This window comes from Periophthalmus magnuspinnatus, chromosome 5, assembly GCF_009829125.3.
Source record: "Periophthalmus magnuspinnatus isolate fPerMag1 chromosome 5, fPerMag1.2.pri, whole genome shotgun sequence".
NCBI classification, from domain to species: domain Eukaryota; kingdom Metazoa; phylum Chordata; class Actinopteri; order Gobiiformes; family Gobiidae; genus Periophthalmus; species Periophthalmus magnuspinnatus.
The window spans coordinates 20095230-20121522 of NC_047130.1; the positions used below are offsets into that span (position 1 = coordinate 20095230).

A 26293-nucleotide genomic window follows, 5' to 3' on the forward strand; every position below is an offset into this window, starting at 1 on the left:
GCAAGAGCCAGGATTGGTTAGGGCCAAAATAAAGCGCAACGTGATTGGATAAAACAGCATCGTGCGCTTTGGGGATGTTGGGGATTCAGCGGTATTTTGGCGGCCTCTAGTGGAAGGACTGCGCAGTTCAGCCAAAAAAGACAGCTGTGGCCAGAGATTATCCAGAAAATTAGATTATGAGAGCAAAAATGCGAGGGGTAGGGAGGGGTGGAGTGGTTATAGACCCTTTAAAATTCTAGGTCATCATTATGTTCAAAGTTCTAACATGGAAGCAAAATTATTCCCTGGCCAAACGAAATGTTGGTGATGTTCTTGTTGTATTTTATGTCAAGAAAATCATAACTTTGTTATTTGAATAGAGAAAATACAATTGTTTACATATTGTTTACCAGACAAAATGAACGAACATAAAATCAGTTAAGGAAGATTAATTGACATCAGACCTCAGTGTTTCCCATAGATTTTGAGGGGACTACAGTGCAAGAAATCATTGTAATTGTATACTATTTGTGAAGTATGAATTACATTTGTTTTAATCTTTAAGTAGTCCTTGTGCAGGTTGGTGTGAATGATAAATTCTGCTTATGGTATATGTATATAGATATACTGACCACACATAAACTGAAACTTATTACCAAGGGTCACATATGTCATAAAAGATGGGGGAAAAAAATTTCTAGCCTCAAGATTGCATTTTAGCACCACAAAAAGTATGTTTTTTAACTTTCACATTCTAAAAATATATTTATGGTAAAATCAATTTTACCATTTCATGACAGACAACACAAAAAATATGGTTGTAATGAAAAAAACATTTTAAAGTTGAGTGTGTAAGTCTTCTGGGCGCTACTGTGACAGAGTGGTTATTCTGTCTCTGAGTAAAGAGGTTGAGGGCCTGACTCCAGTTTTCTTTGAGTAAAATGTGCATGTTCTCCATGTGTTACAGCGGTTATTTTGTCTCCCGTCTCAGTAAAAAGGTTGTGGGTTAGTTTAGTGCACACATCCTCACATTCAATAGCTACGGGGCTATACAAAAAATATATTTTAAAAAAACATTGCCAGACTTTGTCTTTTTGAAAACAGTTTTAATATTTGTACTGATTCATAACAAAAAATACCTTCCCTCCCCTTTTTTGCTCCCAGATCCACGACCTACCCAGGGCTATAGAGAGACAAACCAGGACAAACTGTTGCTGCTGCAGTAAAAATGTACAGTGCTTGATGGAAAAGTGGTGGTAATGTTTTGATTTTCAGGCCTGGACTCCTCACGTGGTACAAAACATAGTGCCTCAAGTTGATTTAGATGTCCTTGATCACATCTTCCAGCTCTTCCTTGGAGTACATGTGAAAAGTCTTTCCCGGTTCCACTGTCGCCAGCTAAGAACAAAAATAAGATGGGTATGGTGAATTGTAAGACTATGTCTGTCATGATAATTGCTATATCGAGTCATCGTTCAATACATGATGGACTGAATAACAATTTTTGTGGGTCAATATTTATCATGGGTACCTATTGTTTGTACCAGTGGGGAACTTTGTTATTTTCTGTTCTACAATTAGATTTGAGCCGTAAAGGGCTAAATAAATAACTTGACTCATTATAGATACAAAGTAACTACTATGCAGTTTCATTCTACTGTTAAACCAAACGTTGTGAATTTCCATTATAATTATAGTAGAAATGTACTTTATCAAATGTACCTCAATATTTGTGGCGTTGAGCTTCTCCTCCATCACCTGCTTTAGGATGGTGAGAGAAGACTTGATGGCGTCTTTTAATGTCATGGACTGGAAGAGAGAAAGAACAATAGTTAAATACATTAAAATAAACAGATAATAAGGATGAGGGTTGAATGATTACTTGTTAAGTGCAAAGAACAAGCCAAGTTATATTCACATTTATGCCAACCTTTCTAGCAAGTTAGATTTGTAAATTTGCCCCAAATAGATTCCCATTTCATAAACTGAATTTTTCCATCAAGACTGTGCAATTAATCAAATGTCAAGATTTTCTAATTCTGATCGTCCAATATAAAAGTTTGGTCATTTTAATTGTCAATATCTGTCAGTGAAAGCATATGGTTTGATGGTTTGAGCAGAGAAAGAAATTTGACTATTTTTTGTGCTCTACATGGCAATGTCTAGAATACTGTATTGCTGAGGAAATTAATATTGAAAGCAATTGTATTGGTTCAAATCAGTTTAAATCAAAAGTTGAGCTTGTTCAATGAGGGAAAAGGTCTGGATTCATCTTTTTGGCATATCACCCAGACTAGTTTCATCTGCCTTTAATTTAAACCTTTTCAAGACACAGATTATTACAGAGTACAGCCTGTTTTAGTGCATTATTTCAGCCACATTAATATTGTCTAAAACTTATGTGAGATTTTGTAAAATCATATTATTGTATATAGACACTATAGTTTACCTTGTGGTAGACTTCTTGCAGTGAACTCTGAGCTCCTTCAGACGCTGAACCGATGGCGCGAGCGTCACACTGAACAAATGTCCCTGAAGGGTCCATGTGGTACCTAAAGACAGTTTTTAGAGGTTTGTATCAATATATCAGGTCTGTATAAATTACATGGTAAAAATGGTTTAATAAAAAAAATATCCACAAATATTGAATCCCATGACTTATTTTGGCAATAAAAACATCCTTATTATCCAACTAATCCTGAACTGCACAATCTGCATGCAACGATTACAATTTTGACAAGTATTTACCAGTTAAAAGCAGTGATGTATCAAGGACAAGTATTCATTTTAAGGACTTTAATATATTCTGCACTTACAGCTGAGGTCCTTTCTCGTCAACTCCTCCAAAAAGAAGTGCTACACCAAAAGGTCGACTCTGAAGAAAAAGAAAGTCACATGATGTCAATGTTTAACTCAACAGAAATAATGATTAAAATTACACAAAATGAGTCATGCAATTGGTTTTAATCTACATTCTCAGTTTTTGTTGTGTGTCAGAGGATCAGTGCATTAAAGATGTTACCATAGCACCAGGGTCTGCGTCCTCCTCTCCAAACTGCAGAGCCAGATTGGACACAGCCTGAGTCACACTCTCCACCGTCATCGTCTCGTTGTACGTGAACCAGTGATTCTAAACAAAGAAACAAAATGGAAGAAAAAAAGAAAAAAAAAAGAAAGGAAGAATTCTGCCATTCAAATTCATACCTGCGTTTCCACTCTTGCTTTGTCAATGAGCGTCTTTGCATCAGCTATTAATCCACTCATCGCACAACCTGCAAGACAGAAATTAAAGCAAAAAGTGAATGATCAGAAATTACACAACAATATTTTCTTGAGAAACTTTCAAACAACAAAGCGGACTCAGTTACCAATGTGACTATCGATCTCCACAATTTTCTCGATGCTGTTGGGCTCCATGAGCGGAGACGTGATCCTCTTTTCTACGGCCAAACACACGCCTTCTGATGTCTGGATACCGATGGCCGTGGACCCAAGCTAAAAAAGACCACAGGAAGAGAAACAGTGTTGACAAGGTTATCCGAAATAATGCAGAACTTAATGAGATGTGAATACTGCAAGATAACTACTGTAACTTACTTTGATTGCTTCAATGGCATATTCAACCTGGAACAATCTTCCTTCTGGAGAAAATGTGTTGACACCCCTGTAAAAACAGAAACAAAATGCAGATATTTGGATACTCAACACAGTTCAGTTTCCTACTTGAATATAAAACAGAAAGTGAAACCAAAACAACGCCAAGTCACAAAGTTTACCCCCAAGTCGCCAAAGAACACAACTCAGAATGCAATAAATGTATTGCTTAAGTCGATATACAAGACATACATACAGACATATAGTGATTATTTGGGTAGATTTGATAACATTTTCCTTTATACACTGGTCATAAATGACAAAGCAGTTTGCGGATCGCGGGACTCACCTGTCATACTCCGATCTGGTCAGAAACATCTTTTATGTTTGGTCGAAAACCTGAAATATAAATATAACATTACCCAGGGGACGCTAGAGCGATACTAAATGTAAACATAGCGGCTTAGGAGAGTCTTGACCAAACTTTGCCGTTTTACCGACAGCTCACTTAGCTCATATTAGCAACAGTAGCATGTTAGCTCACCCTGACACAGCTTTTCAAAAGAACAACGACTAATAACAAAACATAACACCGATCAGTGGGTTTTTAAATTGCATAATTCCTGTCTGTATTTTTGTTGAAATATAACGGACAATGAACGTGCAAAGGACAAAAAATAATTCCGCTAAATTACCTCCAAACCCTTGAATGAGTTCGCTTGTTTCGGGGGAAATGTCTGAGGTGTGACATATAAAAGTTCCGGTAGTGAACTAAGGGGAAAGAAACGTTCCGCCTAAAGGCAAAGAGACAAAAGTATACAATATTTTAGAAAGACAATATTTACCAGTAGGCCTACAGATTGTAGGTATGATCTTGTGTGGATCGCGGTATTTTATTTATTCTGCGAGCGTGATACTGCATTTTGATAATTCTCAGAAATAATTTCCAATAAATAAAATTATGCTCCTCTTAAAACCAAATGGTTACTTGTAACGGCCAACGTCTTGTCATACAAAAGATTTAAAGAAAATATTTGATTGATTTTCGAATCCAAAGATAGTGACGCAGTAAACATAAGTCCCATATGGTCTAGCGGTTAGGATTCCTGGTTTTCACCCAGGCGGCCCGGGTTCGACTCCCGGTATGGGAACGACACTTTTCATGTGGCTTCTACAGGCAGTAACAGGTATTTAATCATGTTTGGTTCATGTTTCTGAATTTAACTAAAAGCTTACAGAGCATAATCCGTTTATTGGGAACCTGAATTAGCTGTTAAAATGTTACGAAACAGATAACTGTATAGGCCTAAATTTATTCATTTATTTATTTATTCATATCATCATTCATTCAATCAATGCTGCTGAAAAACAATGTCCACCCCTCATCGACCTCACTCTTTCGTTATGTGTAAATGAACTGCACCAGTTTAGGGTATGCGTTTAAGTCAATTTAACCTAACTCCTTCTTGTCTAACACAAGTTTCCCACAAAAAATCGTCTGTTTGAGTAGTTGTCTCTTCAGTCCTATTCACGAGAGTGTGCGTCAACAGTTAATATTTTGTCAAAAACATGAACTGTATTTTAAAAGTAAGTATAAAATACAGTATAAAAAAGTATACATGATTTGACCTCTAGGGGGCACCACAGAGCTGTAGAACGAGGTCTATTTAACATCTGCAAACCATCAGTGACAAATGTAGTTTATTAAAATAGCCTATCAAACCATCACATTAACATTTTAAAGGGTGACGCAGCCATGTTTATTTCTTGTAAACATTTTATAGGCCTAACTCTCTTAAAATGTGATGCTGTATCCCTCTATTAGAAAGAATGCGTGTGGAGCAGTGGAGGGAGGAGGCTGCGGTTCCGTGGTTCTGGACCGGTGTCGGGTTGCAGCTGGGCCCAGGCGGAGAGAGCTCTGTCCGGGCTGTGTTTAGGCTCTGTCCGGGCTGTGTTTAGGCTCTGTCCCGCTGCTGCAGACCTGACTGTCGCGACGTGTCTCTTTCTTTTGTGGGAAACTCCAGAAATTGTTAGAGCAAAGACGAATGAGTAAACGAACCACTTTTATTTGTGAGCATTTCCCCGGGCATTTGCAAGGTTGACAACAAGTTTTTATTGTGTATTTTTTATTGAAACTTTATTTTCAAGACAGAAATAGACAAGATGATTTTGCGAACTCTGCTTTTCATCCACAGTAAGTAGCTTTGCGTTTTTGTTATTGTTTCATTCTAGTTTATACGATAGATTTATTATTTTAAAAGTGGGTCACAAGTTCAGCAAAGGATACACTGTCTTATCATGCAAGTTCAAGATGCATGGAAGATATCAAAGAAAAAGTGAACTGTTTTTAAGAACATGTTTCTCTTTCTGCAAGATTGAGCAGAAATATTTTGATTATTATCTTAAAAACAGTGATGATGGATTGATGTCTGGAAAGCTACAGATTTGTACTTAAACCAACGTGCAAGCAGATAGGATCCAAAACAGGTGTAAAAACAAATTATTTTTCCCCAGTTTATGTGTTTTTGTAAATTATTATTTTGTAAGTTATTGAGTAAATGAGCCAAAAACACAAACCTGAGCACAACAGATATTAAACCAACACACTATACAATGCTTAACTTAAAATTATAACTGTTTTGAGTAGCTTTTTCTTGTTATTTGGATAGTTGATAGTCTACTTGACTCCATATAATGTAAAACACTGTATAAATTACATGCATATAGTGTACAATTTAAAAAAAACTGCTATTTTGCATTTTAACAACTGAAAAAAGTTAAGCTGACCAGCTGTCCCAAATATTGTTTTGTGTAAAATATCAACATCTAGCCTACATTTATACCACTGAGTTTATACCACATTTATAAGGTATAAGTAAAAATAGTGTGACGTCACCACTGTTGCCATAGCATTCATGCGCATAGCTGAGGTGTTTTCAAATGGAAATGTTAAACTCTGGCTTTGTCTGTGTCTTTTTAAGTCATTACTGTGTTTACCTCTCCTCTCTTTCAGTTCCAGTAGTCTGTCTCATCACTGCAGGTATGTATCTATACTCATTTCATATACAACGGAAATACAGCTTAATTTTGCTTTATGAAATCCTTTGCGCCAACTGACTCTCCCCCATGCATCCTTTGCTCCATCTAATCCTTCCTTTTGCATCCTCTGCTCTATCTGACACTCTCCTCTGCATCCTTTGCTCCATTTGACCCACTCCTTTGCATCCTTTGCGCAATTTGACCCACTTCTCTGCTCCGTCTGACCCATTCCTTTGTTCCATCTGACCCTCTCCTCTGCTCTATCTCACTTTCTCCTCTGCATCCTCTGCACCATCTGATCCTTTCTTCTGCTTTCTCTACCTCAGGGCTGTCCAAACTATGGCCCAGGAGCCAAATGCGGCCCTCAGACTAATTTTTGTTGGACCTCATGCCTCCTCCTAAACTGACCCAATTGATCAGGAAGTATTTTTTACTCCAAACTGAAGAGATTCTACCTATATAACTTGGGTAACATCACATTGCATTGTGACACAGACGTAAAAATAATCTTCCAAGTCTTATTAACGGTACAATGGTTCTGTCAAACCTGTGTTAAATGCACCATTTGACTCTCTGTATCGACTGTCTGTGGCATCTCGCTTAAAATATGTTTCAGTATGTGGCCCTCGGTGAAAAAAGTTTGGACACCCCTGCTCTACTCCATTTCACCCTGTTCTGTACCCACACCACCTAACTTTTGCATCCCTCTACACATATATTCCAGCCCCCGTTGTGTACCATAATTTAAAATCATGATGATCAGTCTAAACTAGAACTTATCAAAGTCTAAAGTAAACCAAAATAGCTCCTAATTTTGTTTTTTCCAGTTTGGGCCCAGTCGGACAGCAGCAGTAGTTTAGTGGTGGCAGCTTACAACATGAGCGCCCCCGCTGGTTCGAAGGTGGTACTGCAGTGCGTGAGCGGTCGCATGGTTTGGACCAGGGACAGAATTCGGGACAGGCAGAGGGTCTTGCATTGGGACCTGTATCGGGCCAGTCCGGACTACGTCATGGAGCGAGTGGTGGACATGTTTTCAGGACCCGGGGGAGACCAGCGCATCTACAACTCGTACAACCTGGGAAGAGTGAGCCTCAGCAAGAAGGCGTTCAAGGACGGGAACTTCTCCCTCGTCATCAAAGGTGAGGCGTTTTGTTAAACTAATATGCTAATTTGTTAATGTTTAATTCTCTTGTAACATTCTAGTGTAAGGAAACATGACAAATTTCTTCTGATTTGCGATTTGTGTTTCATTAATAAGATATTTTAAATGTGTTCAGAAGATTTGACAGAAGGGCTGAAATATGAACTGACAAAGTGACACAAGAATCACTACAGGGTTCTCAGTTTTTATGCAGAATAAGATGTTGTTGTTTGTGAAGGAAATTAGGGTTTTTCAAACTAGGCCTGTCTCGATAACAAATTTTGAAGTACAATATATTGCTACAGAGAAATATTGCGATAAACGATAATATGGAAACTACTTTATGCCACTGATACAATAAAAATAAAGCAAGATATTCCCAATAAAGTTTTTCAGTAGACAACACCATTATAAGGCCTCTACAAAGTCATGTGCTGCAACAAATAGATAGCATAATTAAGTAATAATTACCTTTGCATCTCTTATCGTATTGCAACAAAAATATTGCAAAAAAATATATACCTATGATAAATCCTGAGCCCTGAATTATATAGTTCCAGTCATAGTCGATACAGCAAATATTGTGACAGGCCTATTTTAAACCTCGCAGTCTTTGCAAATTGCTGATTGCATCCATTCAAATTGTGATTTTGATTCGGTTGCAATTAATCTTCCAGCCCAAGTTGACAGCGGTGGTTCCCCTCCTTTTTGGTCTTACGTACCCCTGTAAAGTTTGTATCACACTCCGAGTACATCTTAACTATTTGAATAAATCTGTTTACTTTAATAGTATATTTTCAAGCATTACAAAACCCTTTTCCTTGTTTTAATTAAATTGTTGTACAAAATCCTCCAAAACATTCGTAAAGATGTAACATTTTTAATATTCAAATACAATACATACAATTCCACCTTCTTTTAAAATCTGAACTCATTCCACGTACCCCCTGGTTAGTGTTTGTACAGCTCTACAGTCTTTCAAACTCTGGTGTTGCAAACTCTTGTGGTATGCAGTCTTTGTTTGTGATTCTCTGGAGTCTTCAAGGTGTTATTTATTGTAATAGGTTGTGTTCACTTATTAGAATTTCATAATATCATATTCTCTGATGGTGGCGCCTCTGTAACTCAACAGGAGATTCAAAGTGTTTGAAGAAGTATCCAAACATATGATCCACAAATGTTGAACCTCATCATTATTTATTATGGACTGGGCCTGCAAATCTGCAACATTAATCTCATGACTTAAGGTCCTGTCAAATATATTCAATGAACTGTGTATGAGTGTTCGGAGTTGACTAATGGAGCCACTTACTGAAGCGATTGTAAACAAAAATACTGCACTTTTGTTCATTTATACTGACAGAGAAGATGTTGAACTTTGCACCAGATTTTGTTTTGATTTTGTGGATAGGTCCAGTAATTAGAAAGACATGAACAATAAACCAGGTCAGCAAATATGCAGTCTGAGAGTTACACAGCAATTTCCACAACAGTATTCTGACCTGTCCTCCAGCTCAGTGTTAAACTATGAGGACTCTGAATATTATGATGTCATATGAACCCAGCCCATGTATCAAATCATGAAAAATTAAGCCTAAACTTTAGCTTTATGAGAGTCATTTAAATTTAAATCCTGTTTTAGGGCTATTCTTGACTCATTTTTGTTGTACTCCTGATATGACCCCTCCCCCCTGTCACACCACTGTCTGTCATGCAAAGTAAGAAGTCCCTCAGGACATCCTCAGGTCCCATATGGTCTAGCGGTTAGGATTCCTGGTTTTCACCCAGGCGGCCCGGGTTCGACTCCCGGTATGGGAACAACACTTTTCAATTAATAACAATTAATCATGAATTTCAAAGATCTTTATTTAAGTAAGCAGTCTGAATGTTAGCATCCTATTCATGAGGTTTGACTCCCTGTTGCAATCATTTTTCCCATTAAAAAGATATAATAATAATAATAATAATAATAATAATAATAATAATAATAATAATAATAATAATAATAATAATAATCATTTTGTTTTAAATTGTTAATTGCTACGGAAACAGTCCCAATTTCTCAAAATTCTGAACACGATGGTTAGGTGTCTAATAAATAACCAAGTATATAAATGTTTTAAGAGATTATGTTTGTTTTCTTAGGTGAAATTCAATCTCTTAATGTTGCAAATTAATCATTATTGTGCCTGAATCAGAAAATTTCCCAAATAAATAATTGAGTTTTGTGCTTTTTGTCCCTGACGCAGATGTGACGATGAATGACCGTGGGCTGTACTCGTGTAACCTGCACCACCTGTACTGTCACCTGTACGAGACTGTGAGGGTCCAGCTCAACGTCACCAAATCACGTATGGATTTGACATATCATATAACTCAACAAACATATGCTCATCATGTTTAGAGCGAAGTGAACCTAAAGCCCCATTCACACATGATGTCTGACCTGGGAAATTCCTGCATTTTGCCAAAACAGGATCATGTGTGAACGAAGCCAGAACTGATTTCCCTGCATTTTTGATCTGGCAATTTGGCAGTGGCAGTTACTACAAAAACACAGGAAGTAGCAATGAGCTCTAAAACAGAATACATATACCTAACCTATGTGATCCAAAATACAGTTTAAAAATACAATTTATGCCCAAGGAAAGCCTTTTTCATTAAACAAAAAATAAACAAAACACATTAAACAAAAATAAGTCTTGCCATTCATTTTTAATAGTCATATAATTATAGTTATAGTAATTATAACAGTTGTGTCTCTACATACAGTGTGCCATATCTGTGGCCCATGTTCAACCAGGAAGTAAAATTATAAACTACAGCAAAGTAACATGCACTATGTTTCTGTTTGTGTGTCAGGACGTAAAGAGCAGAGATACTGGGATGGGCAGAAGGCCGTGTTTGTGGTGCTGTTGGGGAGCACAGTGGTTCTGCCCTGCATCAACAGACGCAGTGTTTGGACCGACTGGAGCACCGACGAGGAGGATCAGCAGGTCAGGTCTACTACTAATACTGTATACTTTAACTTTCACACATAAAGAGTGAAGTCTAGATGTACACACTTATACTTAAAAAAACAGCCAGGAGTATTATGTGTAAACCTGGTCTAGACTAGGTCTAAACCACGCCTAAACTAGGCCCTAAACTAGCACTAAACCAACTCTAAAGCAGCCTCTAAACCAGTGTTATCCAGGTCTAAACCAGGACTAAACCAGGTCTAACCCAGTGCCTCCTCTCAGGTGGTGCATTGGGACCGTCAGTCTCCTGGTGTCCTCCATGACAGGGCCGATCGTCTAGTGGACCTGTACGCCTCAGGGGAACAGCGCAGCTACGGGCCGCTGTTTCTGCGACGCAAAATGAACATCAGCGGACACGCCTTCTCAGAGGGGGACTTCTCTCTCACCATCTCAGACCTACAGGTGAGCGACAGATATTGATACTTTGCAACCGATGTTATCAACATTTCCCGGGGGTGTGATGCTATCTAAAGGCATGGCGCTGTCTGAACCTCTGTTACTCAAATTAGACTTTAGGTGAGCTGACCTTTGTACTGTTAAATCAGTCATTACAGTTACAAGCTAGGTAGCATTAGCCAACAGTTTTTCAGTTAGTCACTTGTCACACCTTTTTTGTTGAAAATCAAACACCTAAATAGGACTATGAATCCTAGGTTGTTTAAATCCATTTTGTATTTTTTCTTGAGTATTCAGACAATCTTAAAACGTTTTATCTGTGTTTGCTAAAGTATGCATTGTGTCATCACGGTAACTGCTGAAGATCCCGCCATAGACATACATGTAGAACTGCCCAGCGTGATGCCACTACAACATATCAATTATTGAAGGAAACACTTCACTCCTCAGTGCGCTTTCTGCTCCAGTCTTTGCATCTTTATATATTTTCATCTTTAAGGCAAACTCTAAACACTTTACATCAAGGAACCACTCACCCATTCACACACACATACACACAGACACTGGGGTGAGGTGGGGTAAGTGTCTTGCACAAGGACACAACAACAGTATTCACCTACGGGAGCTGGAATCGCACCACCAACCAAGAGGGCATAAAATGTTCATATAAGGGTAGGAAGTGATGTATCTGTACTTGGTTAAACCTTGGTTAGTTTTACAGTTCATTCACTTTTTTAATATTAAGATAAGTGTATGAATGTATCGATTATGTTTTTTTCCTATATTGTTCAGCTTAAACACGTGAGCGGTGGGCCACATGTTAAGCCATATTATTACTCTGTCTGTAAACACCTGGTATTTTCATCATCGCCACATCTGGAAAAACAGACTGGCAGCTGCAGACAGTTCAGCAACAGCATTTTTCCTCTAACAAATACACACAAATACAAGCAAATAAACTCTCCCCAGGACACAGGACCCCTCTCCCCCGAGCTGTGGCTGTAGGCAGAAATCACAGTAAATCTAAGTCTAACTCCAGGGACGCATTGTTAACGATACAGTTCATAATTTAGTGTAAACCGGGGGGATCGGGTGGCTCTCGGGGCTCAGTGCTGAAGATGTTTTGAGTTTTCAACACAGAAGACACATGTAAAAGTCTTTAAAGGACTTTTTTTTTACCGCTTTCTAACTCTAATATAGTGAATGAGCCCCTATCACTCACAACGACGTAGCAGACATATGTTTTCATTTTGAATTCAAGCATGATACAGGGTCGGCCTAGTTTTTAGCTGCAGACAGTACAAGTTTTTTGAAAATTTGAACACCATCAGCCATGCTATCTCATTAATGGACCACAGCAGTACTATAACTAAACCATCTAGAACTAAGACAGGTCTAAACCAGGACTAAACCAGGACTAAACTAGGATTAAACAAGCACTAAACCAACCTGCTAGATGCCTCTACAACTCACCCATCCTTCAAAGATAGTGGTTCAGGAGAAATGGTATAATATTACAGTATAACAACTAGTAATCCATCTATAGAGCTAGGTTTAGCCGGGAGATGGAGGATTAGCCTATTATGCATGTTTTCAGACATGGGGAGAACAAGCAAACTCCACACAGAAAGAAAGGCACAGATAATGTCTTGGTGGAGGTCTGAAATCTCATAATACACTCGCTTCACACTTTCAACACACTCGTATTACTTTAGTCTTTAAAGGGTCCATATTATTCTCTGATCTCTGTTATAATGTTGTTTCCTCATCACAAACAGACCTGGAGTTGTGTTTTCACATGTTTAACACGCAAACCCTGAAAATACTCTGTTCCACCTTGTGATGTCATGTGGTGATACAGGAAGTGCTCCACTGTGTTTTTAAACTTCATACACTTTCACTAGAATCATTTGAATGATTTCAGCCCTGGAATTGCTAATCTGTACTAAACTAAAGGTAAAAGTAGCTGTTAACTTGAAAACTACCACGTTATGATATCACAAAGTGGAACAGAGCATTTTGAGCTTTGGAGATGTTACAGACTAATAAAAAAGTGTTACTCAAACATGTGTGAATGAAACAAAACACAACTCCAGGTCTGTTTTTGAGGAGGTAAGAATATTATAACGTGACTTAAAGCTCACAAGAGTCCATTTTGTGTAATATAGGTCCTTTAATAAAAAATATATAATATGCACTTTCCTTTGGTGTCACTTTCAGTCCATTTCATGCATATTTCTTTGTGTTGTCTGAGAGAGAAGTCCAGCCTCTGCTTTCAAAGTCTCGCTTTCAGATTCTTTTAACCACAACTTTCCAGCTCCCACCCCTCTCATAACATGCATATTATTTCCCACATAGTCACATTATGATTTGTGGGAATGGTCCAATAAGAATTTTATTTCAGGCAACACCAGAAATCGTCTTGGTTTTGTGGCTCGTGAGCATTGTTTTATAGCAAGGACCACCAGTATTTGTACTTAAGGACTTTTCTCTAATTCCAAATGTGTCTATTTGAGATATACTGATATTTGCTGTATTTTTTTTTATAATATGGTTCATTACTCTTTTATTTCTATTTTATTGATTTAAAAAAAAGAAAAAAAGAAAACATATTTGATTCAAGGACAAAGTTGTAATGATAGAGACTGGGACAACGTAGAAAAAAATACCGGTGAATTTCAAAGTATTGAACATGGGGTTGTCAAAAGTATTCAAAATCAGATACTAAGCAATACTAAAACTAGTATCGAAACTAGATACTCATTTGAGCAGGTTTTAATAAAAAAAATTAAAAAATCACATTAACAGGACAGATATTGAGCTTTCCTGAACAGTTTTGGTATGATTTGAGCTTTATCAGAACAAATATAAAATGCCATGGTAACATAAAAAGTATTATTATTTTGTATGAGAATAAAAAAGAAGCAGGTTTTATATTCATTGTGATATTGTAGTCAGTATTGAGTATGAAGTGAATTCCTTAGTATCGAAATCCAGTTTGAGTTTTTGAATTTTCGGTATTGTTATAACACTATTCTACTACCATTTCCTTCCTTTATATGACGTGTGTGTGTGTGTGTGTGTTTTTGCAGCCGACAGACGAGGGCCTGTACTCCTGTCACCTGCACCATCACTACTGCGGTCTGCACGAGAGGAGACAGTTCCAGCTCACGGTCGAGCCTCCGGTGATCCAGCCCACACAGGCAGCCCGAGCCCAGCCCAGCGAAGACAAGGGTAAGGGTCTAAAGATACAAGGTAGAGGGGCACTGTGTAACTTTTCTGTAGTGGCCTGCTTGTCTCTACGGAGATGTTATTGCTTTGCCTGGAATTTTCCACAGTCGCAGCTTTAAAAAATATCTATCTGCTTTGTCTGTACTTCCTGATTTCAGACAAGAAACTCTTAAAAATCCCATATTATTATTTTATATTTTTTTATGATGTCCAAAAGTAGTTGTAAAGCTGATTATAATTATTCAGTTTGGTTGAATGATCCCTTTGCAGTTGTATTTCATGTTTATTAACTTCAACAATGAAATATGTGTGGAAAAAGTCTTCATTTGTCATTCCGCAAAGAAAGCTTGGACTAGATGTGAGTCGCCCTCTGCTGGCAACAGTTGGAAATGGACCATGTTGAAATGGTTTATTAGCAGCACATTAGCAACAGTTAGGGACCTCATAGTGAAGGCAGTTTTGTCAGTCTCTTGTTAGTTCTGCTGTAGCCTTGGTTTAGTCCTGGTTTAGTCCTGGTTTAGTCCTGTTTTAGTCCTGGTTTAGTCCTGGTTTAGTCCTGGTTTAGTCCTGGTTTAGTCCAGGTTTAGTCCAGGTTTAGTCCAGGTTTAGTCCAGGTTTATTTCAAAGTTTAGTTTCAGATTTGTCCAACTTTTAACATGGTGTGTGAATGCATTCTATGAAAATCACATTTGTTATTTGCAGTTAGAAGACTCATAGTTTTGTCAATCTCTGTTTTTCTTTTTGGTTTAGTTCCAGTTTTGTCCTGATGTTGGCTTATTTTGGTCCTGGTTTAGTTCCAGATTTAGTCTCAGTTTGATGTGGTTTGTAAATGCATTCTGTAATGACCACATGTGTTATTACTCATGTCTTGACCCTCTTGTTTCTGTGCAGTGGGAAAAATCTGCTTTCTCTGAACATTTTTGTGTGTTTGACATTTTCTTCTGCTCACTCAGCACTTTTCTTGAACTTGAATCCCTCCCTGCTCTACTCACCTCTGACTCGCCCCTCTTCACTTTGAAAAACATCTGAACAAGTTTAATATCGAAGAGTCTTTGGGGAAAATGTCTGGTTTTGTCTTCAGTGTCTCCACTTCTAGACAGAGGATGGAACAAGTTATACTGACCTGCACTGTCACGTCATAATTAGACTATAACACATACCAAAGTTCTTTTGCAAGTGTCAAGTCTCAAGTCTTTGGTCCCAAGTCCGAGTCAAGTCCAGAGTTATAGACAGGCAGGTCTGAGTCAAGTCCAGAGTCACTAACAGGCAAATCCGAGTCAAGTCCCAAGTCACAAACAGGCAAATCCAAGTCAAGTCCCAAGTCACAAACAGGCAAATCCAAGTCAAGTCCCGAGTCCCAGATAAGCAAGCCCAAGTCAAGTCCAGAGTCAGTGGCCCACGAGTCCAAGTCAGGTCTAAGTCCTCTCCTCATAGCTTCAAGTCATTTTAGGTTGTTCTACTAAAGTGCTGAATACAGCTCATATTTTTCCAATTTATGTTCTTTTTAAAGTTAATTGTACTACTTTGCTGCTCCTGTAAAAACAGAGATGTAACATTATCCAAATCCTAACTACAACCTTAGTGTGACTCATTACTGCCATAATCCAAATAAATAATATTTTAAATAGCTTAGTAACAGTTATTTTGTTATGTAGTCGGCACTGAAATGGAGCAAAGGATCATGGTCTATGTAGTTCCCTCTGTTGTTTTAGCTGTTGCTGTAATAAAACAATGCATTTCAGAATCAGAAGACCTTTATTGTCATTGTCAGTGAACACAGCTCACAAACTAGGAACTTACTTCGGTGATAAAGTACAACATAAAAGGGAGGAGAAGGGAGCTGGTAATGGAATACCCAATATGACATAAGACATTGGACTACAATATCAGTATTTCAGTTATTGTTACACCCACAGTAACAAATAGACAAGAGGAAAAGGACATGTTCCAGTTTGTTCTTGTAAAATTAAGCATCGAATGTATCGACTGTAAAGAGAAGGAGAAGCATCAAGTCATCTCAAGTCTGAATTAAGCCCTGAGTCACTGGCCTTCAAGTCCAAGTTGAGTTTCATAGTCCATTTTATCAAGTCAAGACTCAGAATAGTGACTCAAGTCTGACTCGAGTCCAAGTCACGACTTGCAAGTCCCCACCTCTGACAGATACCCCTTACTACAAACAACTGGGGGTGATTCACTCTTGAAACGTCCAGACAAAATTCTACCTTGTTTTATTTTCACCCATATTGTTTTTTTCACTTGACATGAAGGGAAAAAATACATATAAACTGACAAGAACTTCAGGTAAATAATTTCTTACAGGTTTTGAAGGGTTTTCTGAGGTATTTTCCCTTATTCAAAATAGATAATATTTTAATTTCATTGAGTAATTTATTAAAATAACAACTGAAGGCTGTTGCTTAAAACCCATGAATACAGAGAGCTACGACCAAGTGAGGTGGATCTCCCTTCCAACTTTTTCAGAGTCTCAATGACCCACAAGTTCAGTCAAGTCCATGTGATATGCTTTCAGTTTCAAGTCTGTGTACCAATTGATTAGTTTTGTAAATAGTCCTACGTAAAAAGTCCTGCACAAATAGAAAAGTGAGAATAAACATACACATTCCAGTTTGTTTTTCTAAAATTAAGCACTGAAAGTACTTCTCACTATCAGGGGGAGAAGCATGAAGTTGTCTTAAGTTATAGAGCTCAAGTCCAAAGTCAAGTCCCAAGTCTTACATCATTTTATCGAGTCAAGTCTCCAGTCTTGCAAGTCCACATCTCTGGATTTTTGCACGGTGAAAGTGAGTCTGAACTGGATTCGATTCACGTACCAATGTGGGAAAATCGTTTAGTTCAGATAAGGGGATTTTTGGTCAAAAGAGAGAAGAGATGGGAGAGAAGGAAAAGAAAAGAGAGAGAGAGCGAGAAGGAGGAGGAGGAGAGAGCCAAGTTGCCTTCTTTGGAATCTCATAATCTCTCCCATTCATTACTTCACTGTGCTGTTGAATTGTGGGTAATTTAGTCAATGGGGCGTGACTAATTTATTTCCTCCTGGATTTATAGAAGCCATGTTGCAGTTCCTCCCCTGAGAGCGTGGGTTTAGTCTCTAGTCTTATCTCCTTTGGGCCTGTTCAGTGTCTATCAGACTTTCTCTCTCATGCAAAGTTTAAAAAGTCCATGTTGTTTGGCTGCTTCATGGGTTTTCTGTTTATAGACACCATTTTGAGTACTTTTCATCTTTTTTTTTGTTAATTACTATGATAACGCCAATATAACTCTATGGAAAACTCACATACCCAACGTGAAAACCCTGTTGAATCTTATCATTTTTGTGAAAGACTGGGAACAGAAAATTGCCTTATTGAACTTGTGGCTTACTGTTCTTTTAACCGACAACAGTGACGCCTTTTGTGGTTGAACAATGCCACCAATTGATCTCAATGGAAAAAAATGAATTCACTTTATTAATTTGTGCTGGTAGAACGGCCAGATCCACTGACCCACAGGTCCCTCTGACCACTGATGAATACTGTTGTTGTGTTCTTGGGCAAGACACTTAACCCACCTCACCCCAGTGTCTGTGTACGTGTGTGTGTGTGGGTGTGTGTGTGTGTGTGTGTGTGTGTGTGTGTATAGTTCCTTGATGTAAAGTGCTTTGAGTGCCTTGAAGGTGGAAAAGCACCTTTACTATTTACTACTACTATTACTACTACTACGACTACTACTTCCACTACTTCTACTACTACTACTGTCCTCGTTGTATAGGATTTGCTGTTATCTCACTATACTTGTATCTCAGTCTGCTCCTGTTTGATTTGGCTTAAACATCACATTTTTTACAAGTCACTGGACACTTCCCCTTTCTTCTCTCTGCTCTGGTCTCTGTTTTTGATCCCACATTCTCAAGGACTAAATCAGGACTAAAGCTGGAATAAACAAGGACTAAAGATGGACTAAACCAGGACTAAAGCAGAGGACTAAGGACTGAACATGGTTTAGATTGGGTTCATAAATAAAAATGACCTGCAACCTATGTAATAATATGTTTTTCTGTATTTCTTGCCTGCATTTCTTCACCTGCGTCTCAAGTAAGAATTTTGTGTACGTTACTTCTCTACTTAAAACCAGGACTAAACCAGGTCTAAACCAGGAATAATCCCTGACTAAACCAGGTCTAAACCAGGACTAAACATGGTCTAAACCAGCTCTAAACCAGGACTAAACATGGTCTAAAACAGGTCTAAACCAGGACTAAATCAGGTCTAAAACAGGTCTAAATCCAGGTCTAAACCAGGACCAAACCAGGACTAAACCAGGACTAAACCAGGACTAAACCTTGTCTAGTCCTGGTCTAAACCAGGACTAAACGTGGTGTAAACCAGGTCTAAATCAGGACTAAATCAGGTCTAAAACAGGTCTAAATCCAGGTCTAAACCAGGACCAAACCAGGACTAAACCAGGACTAAACCTTGTCTAAAGCAGGTCTAAACCAGGAATAAAACAGATTTAAACCAGGTCTAAAACAGGTCTAAACCAGGACTAATCCAGGTCTTATCCAGGTCTAAACCAGATCTAAACTAGGTCTAAATTCAGGACTAAACCAGGTCTAAACCAGGTCTTCTGTCTGCTCTGTCTCTCTGTGTTTTGCCTCTTTAAAAGTCTCATAGTCTCAGGTTTGTTTGTATTTGGTCCAGTCTTTTCCACTGCCTCAGCTCCACATCATCTGTTCAACAGCTGCATGGCCTCAACGGAGAGAGGGGACTAAACCGGGACTAAATAAGAATTAGACCAGAACTAAACCAGGACTGACCCAGAACTAAAGCAGGTCTAAAACTATTGCCTAAAAAAGGACTACCTTAGCTCCACACATGCACACATCACCTGCACATATTATATGAACGAGGGGGACTAAAAGAAGGATGAATCTGGACCAAGGACTAAAAATGCTAAAAGAGTTAGACCAGAGCTAAAACTGGTGTGAGGACCAGGACTAAACCAGAACTAAACCAGGACTAAAAGAGGACTAAACTAGGACTAAATCAGCTCTAATCTTGGACTAAAAGAGGACTAAACTAGGATGAAATTAGGTCTAAACCAGGTCTAAAAGAGGACTAAATTAAAACTAAACCAGGTTTAACCCAGGACTAAAAGAGAACTAAAAGAGGACTAAACCAGGTCTAAATTTGGATGAAACCAGGTCTAATCTTGGACTAAAAGAGAACTAAACTAGGACTAAACCAGGTCTAAACCAGGACTAAAAGAGAATTAAACTAGGACTAAACCAGGACTAAAACAAGACTAAAAGAGAACTAAACTAGAACTAAACTAGGTCTAAACCAGGACCACATCTGTTAAACAGCTGGGCACATACTATAAGAAAGAGGGGGACTAAACCATGACCAAATAGCACAACCTGGACAAAACCAGGACTTAAATGTCAGTAGACCAATCTAAGCCAGGACAAAAACAAGTTTAACAGCCCTGTACATGTGCACATCATTTGGACACTGTTTATATAGGTGACATTTTGAGGAAGAAACATTGCTACTGTCCCGTTAGAGTCATCTGTCTTGTATGTGGGATGTGTGTCATAAACACAGCCTAAATCCTTCAGTGGAGCCAGTCCAGGTAGTAACAGTTTCAACAGACTTTAATATTCTTGGATTGTACAAATTTATTTTTATGAATTTCATTTATTTCTGAGCAGCGCTGATTACTTTGTCAGACTTTGTTACGCCTGGATACAAACATAAAGAGCTTTTACAGATAGAGTTGTTTGGGTTCATAAATACTACTTCAACCACAACATCTGCTCACGGGTGGGCGATACTGAGAAAATGAATATCTTGTTATTTTTTTTGTTCTCGATAATAAAATTCAGATGATCATTTCAAAATGCATTAGGAATCTGCTAAAATGTGCTTGTAAATGTTTTGGTTGAGGATCAAATATCGCACTAATGTGAATGGAGCAAACAATTAACCACAAAATGACAGAAATATCACTTTATACTTTTGTGCTGTACTTGACAGTATCAGAGGCAGGGTAGTCAAAAATGTACATCTCACATATTAACAACAGGACTAGTGTTATATTATGACATTCTATCAAGACTTTCCATTAGTATCAAGTTTGAAATGTTGATATTGTGACGGACACGGAAACTAATCTGAGGTGGTCTGTTCTTTTTATAGTAATATTTTATAGTTTTATTTATATACAATGTATGTACTTCTACTACTACTAGTACTAGTACTACTCTTGAGTCTTTAAAGTACTACTAGCCTACCGCTGCTTTTATTACCTCTACTACAACCACTACAATCACTACAACCACTACTACAGTTACTACTTATACAGCTCCTAGTACGTCTTCTCCTGACATTGGTTGAAAATATACAGCAGATATTTTTGAAAGTAGCAAAAGGCAATAATTTTACCATCCTTCACTCCCCAACATTTTAATTTAAGCATTTGTCAGCTTCATTCACTTCAATCACTGTACTCCATTTCTCCTCTCTCTCTCTCTCTCTCTCTCTCTCTCTCTCTCTCTCTCTCTCGCTGTCATTCTCTCACTATGTCTCTTTCTCCCCCCCCCCTCTCGCTCCCCTCTCTAGCTTTGGTATGTCTCCTCTCTCCTCTCCCTCTGTCTCTCTCTGTCACTGTGTCTCTTTCTCTTCTCTCTCTCTCTACCTCCCTCTCTCTCTCTCTCTTTCTATACCTCCCTCTCCCTCTGTCTCTCCCTCACTGTGTCTCTTTCTCTTCTCTTTCTCTCCTCTCCCCTCTCCTTTAATTTCACTCTCACAGTCTCTCCCTTCTCTTTCTGTCTTTCTCCCTCTCCCTGTCTCTCTCTCTCTGTCTGTCTCTCTCTCTCTGTCTCTCTCTGTCTGTCTCTCTCCCTGTCTCTCTCTCTTTCACCCTCTCCCTCCCCTCTGTCTCATCTCTTTATTTTTGTGCCAGGAAAAGTACATTTTAGCAGAACCGGATCTGGACTTCATTTGGGTTTCAAAAATGTCTGAGTCCACAGCTGCACCCACCTCCTCTTCCCCTCCTCTTCTCCTCTTCTCCCCCTCCTCTCCTCCTCCTTTCCCCCCTCTCTCCTCTCTGTCTTATACCTCTCCACCTACCTCCCCCTTCCTCTCTTCTCTCTCTCTTTACTCTCCCTCTCGCCTCATCTCCCCCTCTTTCTCCCCCTCTCTCTTTTTCTTTCTCTCCCCCTCTCTCTTCCTCTCCTCCTTCAGTAAAATGCCAGCTAACACTCAGACTGTGTCATTATTGGACTAGTGTCTCTTAAACGGGAAGTGACTGAGGCAGCTCGGCATTTAGAAAAATATTGAATAAATCGATTTAAAACCTGGTAGGAACAGTAAAACCACAATTTCAATCTATTATTACTTGCCCTTTTTAAAACTTATATAAAATGATTAGCTATTAGCGTATTAGCTGCGTCATCGCCCCCTTTAATCACTCACAGTGCATTCATACTTGGCGAGGTGGGTTGAAGTGTCTTGCCTAAGGACACAACAACAGTTTGCACTAGAGCCACTACTGCCCCACTGTGGCACCTGTTGGTATTACTGTTACTGTACAAACATCATTTCAAAGCTGTTGTTTTTTTCTCTCTTTCTGTCCACAGAGGTTGAGTCTCCTCGGGTCATAAACGTGATCCTTCCTGATCAGAAACACTACTTCCTGCTTCCTGTGGGCTACGTTCTCACTTCCTGTTTACTGTTGGCCTTCATCGTGCTCATCATCATCCTCATCACACGCAGACGAAAGAGTAAAGGTGAGTAGTAGTAGTAGTAGTATTGTTTTATGTTGATTGTACTTCACCAATTTGAGTAGTAGCTGTAAACATTTAAGTATGTTTACTGCTACTCTGTACTACTACTGTCTACTACCATGTGTATGTGTAGTTGAGTTCTTTCACCAGTAGATGGCAGATGAGGCACTCTATCAGACAGCAGTAACGTCGATAGCATCTAGTGGTGATATATGTAGAGTGACCAGATGTCCTATTGAGTCCTATGTCCTCTGTCCCAACAGATTTATCCAAAACCAGTGACTCAATTCCAGTTTTACACAAGAAATGTCCCAGCTGTCTCTATTTTTGACCTATCCAATCCCAGCCAAAAGTAAAGAGGGGCATAAATTGTTATTTGTTTAGAAAATACAGAAAGATATGCTTGAAAATGACCAGAACACAAAAATATGTACCAGTCTCTCTGATTGTACTGACTCACAACATGATCTGTGAATAAGTCATGAATGGACCGAGTGCATAATAACATTCTTAAATACACTTTCTTTTCACATTTATTATTACACTACATCCGACCCAGATGTGTCACAGTTTATGATTTTGAAAATCTGGTCACTCTCGATGTGTGAGACACATAAACACAAATACAACAGAGCTGGACCATCTAGTCACAAATTGTGACTTTGGATATTTTTGACACTGACTTAAAGGTGCACTGTGCAACTTTTCAGGGGGAGGGTCCACTACCTACTTGTCTCTATGGAGATGTTGTTGCTTTGCCTGGAATGTTCCATGGTGTGACATTAAACATATGCATAGCATTTATTCATTACGGATTTCCATTGTGCAAAAATACAGCCATTCCTTGTGTGAATGGGACGCCTCTCCACAGATCTGAATTGTAATGTAGCGTAGTGCTGTAACCTGCTTGTCTCCCTTGTGATAGACAGGTTTAATCTATACTATGGAACATTCTAGACAAATGAATAACATTTCCATGGAGACAAGCAGGTAGCGGATGCACCGCAAAAATGTTACGCAGTGTAAATTTAAGTTAAAATGCCAGATTACCTAACAAAATTGTTGTGTTTTTTGTCTTGCAGAGCCGTATCCACAAGCGTCAACACGGTGAGCTCTGATTAATAACAACTAGCATGCTAACAGCGCACCAGCTTTACTTTCTGGTTCACAGAAGATAAAATGATGTATAATTATCTGTAGATACAGACAGGATTTGGATCAAGAGCTGCTTTTACAATAAATCTGTACTGGGCAAGGCAAATTTTACTTTATGACATAAAAAATATTATTATTATTATTATTATTATTAAATGTTGCTTGTTTTTGTGTCCAGGTCGAGTCGTAGTGAGAGCAGTTCAGAGGAGCTGGAGATGGAGGTGTCTGAAGTGAATGTGTCCGTCACAGAAGAGCCACTGTGTGGTGAGTTTATAGGAGACATTATGCTTTATTTCTAGTATTGAGTAACAAACGTATTATTTTACATTTAGTTCATTGCAAACTGGAATAATAAAAAAACAAGTCCATTGACATCTGCTCAAAATTATAGATTTGTATTTTGGATGTTATGTTATTATTTTTTTTAAATGTAACATTTGTTCCAAAGAATCACACTTATGCAAGTACTTTTACTTATTTTCTCTCTATATATTGCGAAAAAATATGAAGGCTGAGGTCTCCAGGTCTCCAAATGTGATTGAAAAAACACAGATAAATCATCATAAGACTTTAATAATCTCACATAATTCTAATTTCAGATTACAAAAACAACCTGCTGAAGGAGAAGGCCCACAGGAACTCACAGCCCAAAGTCATCGACCTGGACAAAGGTAAAAATAAAGAGAAAATAAAACAAATAAATAAATAAAAACACATTTCTATCTATATTTTTCTATTATATTTCATGACACACCTCCTTCAAATGCAATGTTAAATGGCAAAAAGTCGTTCCATTTATTTTTAAAAGTTTTACAGAGATGTTTTTTGCTGGGTTTTTTTTTTCTTGTTTTTCATTTTTCCTCCTCTGATGCAGAAATGGAAAAGTTTCGTAAATGATTAAACATCTGGAGTCGCTGGCTGGTCCAGACGCTAAACAATGCCACAAACTGAAAATCAACAAAATATCAAGGATTATTATTTCACAAGAATTAAGGAACGATTTCAGTTTGATTTGACAAGCTGGTTTTTCTCATTCTAAAACCAGCTGAAGACCAGGCTCCACTGGGTTTGAGCGCCACCTGGAGGAGCTCAGAGTTAAATACAACGGCATTATAACTGATACATGGTCAATTTTGGACCAAGATATTTGCTATAGTCTTTTGAATGTAATCAACTTATTGCTTTTCAATAATTGTTTGATTGTTTTTGCTAAAGAGACTGCTAAGTTAACATTAATGCAAACTGCTACTAAAACTAAAGCTAGGTCTGTAAAATGGTATTTCTCATTATGTTTTTGGAGCAAGAAAGATGCTACAAACCATGTAAACTATGTGTAATTGGTGATTTGGGGCAGTTTTCCTTTTTTTAATGTAAGCTTCCACATGCTACAAGTTCATGTATAGGGCCTATGTGTTTATTTAATTACATTTAATCAGCTTTCCACATGTCAAACTGCAATTTCATAATCAGTTTTATAACAAGATATTGACTTACTGCTTTTTAAGTCTTCTATAAACCCATTCCTAATCCAGTTTTTTTTTGTGCCAGATTTAGTTTTTCTTGCTGTTTTTTTTTATGCTGCACACGTTATCCTACTTTGTAAATATATGCACATTTGCACATTTATTTTGTTTGGTTTTTTTTGTTCATGTATCAAAAATGCTTTGACAGCCAAAACACATAATTAATTTCACAATCTACAGGTCAAGTTTTGGTAAGACTATAATGCAGCCGTAAAGGTCCATTACGTAGCTTTTCTGGTTTAGGGTCCACCTACTGTTAGTCTCCATGGAGATGTGCTTTTTCTGAAATGTTTCACAGTATGGCAATAATATTATCAATCACCATGGAAACAACAGGAGGCGCTAGTAGGCTAAAATTACAGGTTACAGTAAAAATGTATTAAAAAGGTATTGTGGGAAAAATACATATATATCAATTTAATGCTATACTGGAGAACATTCCTGGCAAAGCAACAGCATCTCCATGAAGACAGTGAACCCTCAACTGTAAAAGTTACATAGTGCATCTTTAATAAAACTTGAAGAAACACTAACTTCATAATGAACAAATAGTTTATTAAGAATGATTCAGGCTCAGTAACTACTTCATTAAGAGGTTAAGGTGAGGAGTTTGAGTATTATGGCTGGTTAAGGTGGAGGTACAATCAGACACACATTTACCTAAAATATGTGTTCATTTGGTGGCATTCAGAGTAGTTACTTTCCTAAAATAAAAAGAATACATTTGTGTAAATTTAGGCTCCAAATTGCACATAATCAGTGAGGAAAATATAAAACACAGCTCTTGTGGTGATAAATATACACAGAGCAAACAGTGAAACAAACACAATGCTGTTTTTAATCCTATGTCATGTTTTTACCCTATAGTTTAAATTCAACTCGGTGTAAAAGTAATCTAAGTATTCAGAGTATAGTACTCTGATTGGACCATGTACCAGAATATGTTACAACATACATTTTAATGCATGTATCCAGTGTTCTGTAAATAAACACATTTTCAAAGTATTCTTCCCATGAGTCTATCATAAAGTGTTATGAAAGTGTTGAACTAATGTCTGTAAATCATGTAAAATGCCTTTCTGCCCTTACATTTGGTCTGTTATTTTGTTGTTTTGTCATTATAAATAAAGCTTCGTACAAAAGCTGCATTGTGCTTTGGGAGAGTTGCTTCCACAAATGAATGGTACCGTTTATGAGGACACTTCACTTTGTTTTTGTGTCAACAGTTAGTACCACCTGGAAGTCATTTGGCGCTTATGTTTGCATCTAGGTCAACAACACATGGACATGGCACTGTTGGGAATGCTGTAGCTCTATGGGCGTGTTTAGGGAAAGATGCAATGGAAAAACATTCCCAAAATATGGTTCATAAAAACGACATAGGATATGAGTTATGTTATAAATTAAATTAGCCTTAAAGGGCCTATATTAC

At 38.0% G+C, this 26293-nt stretch overlaps 2 protein-coding genes and 2 non-coding genes across 4 annotated transcripts; 3 read left to right on the forward strand and 1 right to left on the reverse strand.

The window, feature by feature from the left end:
* Positions 1-1064: 1064 nt before the first annotated feature.
* Positions 1065-4377, reverse strand: psma5 (proteasome 20S subunit alpha 5). The gene is made up of 10 exons (XM_033966121.2): positions 4269-4377; positions 3923-3972; positions 3577-3643; positions 3348-3474; positions 3184-3251; positions 3002-3109; positions 2796-2854; positions 2429-2531; positions 1702-1788; positions 1065-1377 (listed from the first exon to the last, which is right to left on the reverse strand). The coding sequence occupies exons 2-10, from the start codon at positions 3949-3951 to the stop codon at positions 1300-1302; spliced, it is 726 nt and encodes a 241-aa protein (XP_033822012.1). The 5' UTR covers positions 3952-3972; positions 4269-4377; the 3' UTR covers positions 1065-1299.
* Positions 4378-4652: 275 nt separating this feature from the next.
* trnae-uuc (transfer RNA glutamic acid (anticodon UUC)) lies at positions 4653-4724 on the forward strand. Its single transcript has one exon. It is a non-coding gene; the product is annotated as a tRNA-Glu (tRNA).
* A 614-nt stretch (positions 4725-5338) lies between these two features.
* On the forward strand, positions 5339-26008 carry LOC117370888 (matrix remodeling-associated protein 8-like). The gene is made up of 12 exons (XM_033966436.2): positions 5339-5767; positions 6587-6613; positions 7440-7751; positions 10003-10104; positions 10616-10749; positions 10996-11175; positions 14262-14403; positions 22037-22186; positions 23266-23290; positions 23517-23602; positions 23938-24009; positions 24213-26008. Exons 1-12 carry the CDS (start codon positions 5737-5739, stop codon positions 24233-24235), a joined length of 1284 nt encoding a protein of 427 aa, XP_033822327.1. The 5' UTR covers positions 5339-5736; the 3' UTR covers positions 24236-26008.
* Positions 9500-9571, forward strand: trnae-uuc (transfer RNA glutamic acid (anticodon UUC)). The gene has a single exon. It is a non-coding gene; the product is annotated as a tRNA-Glu (tRNA).
* Positions 26009-26293: the final 285 nt, after the last annotated feature.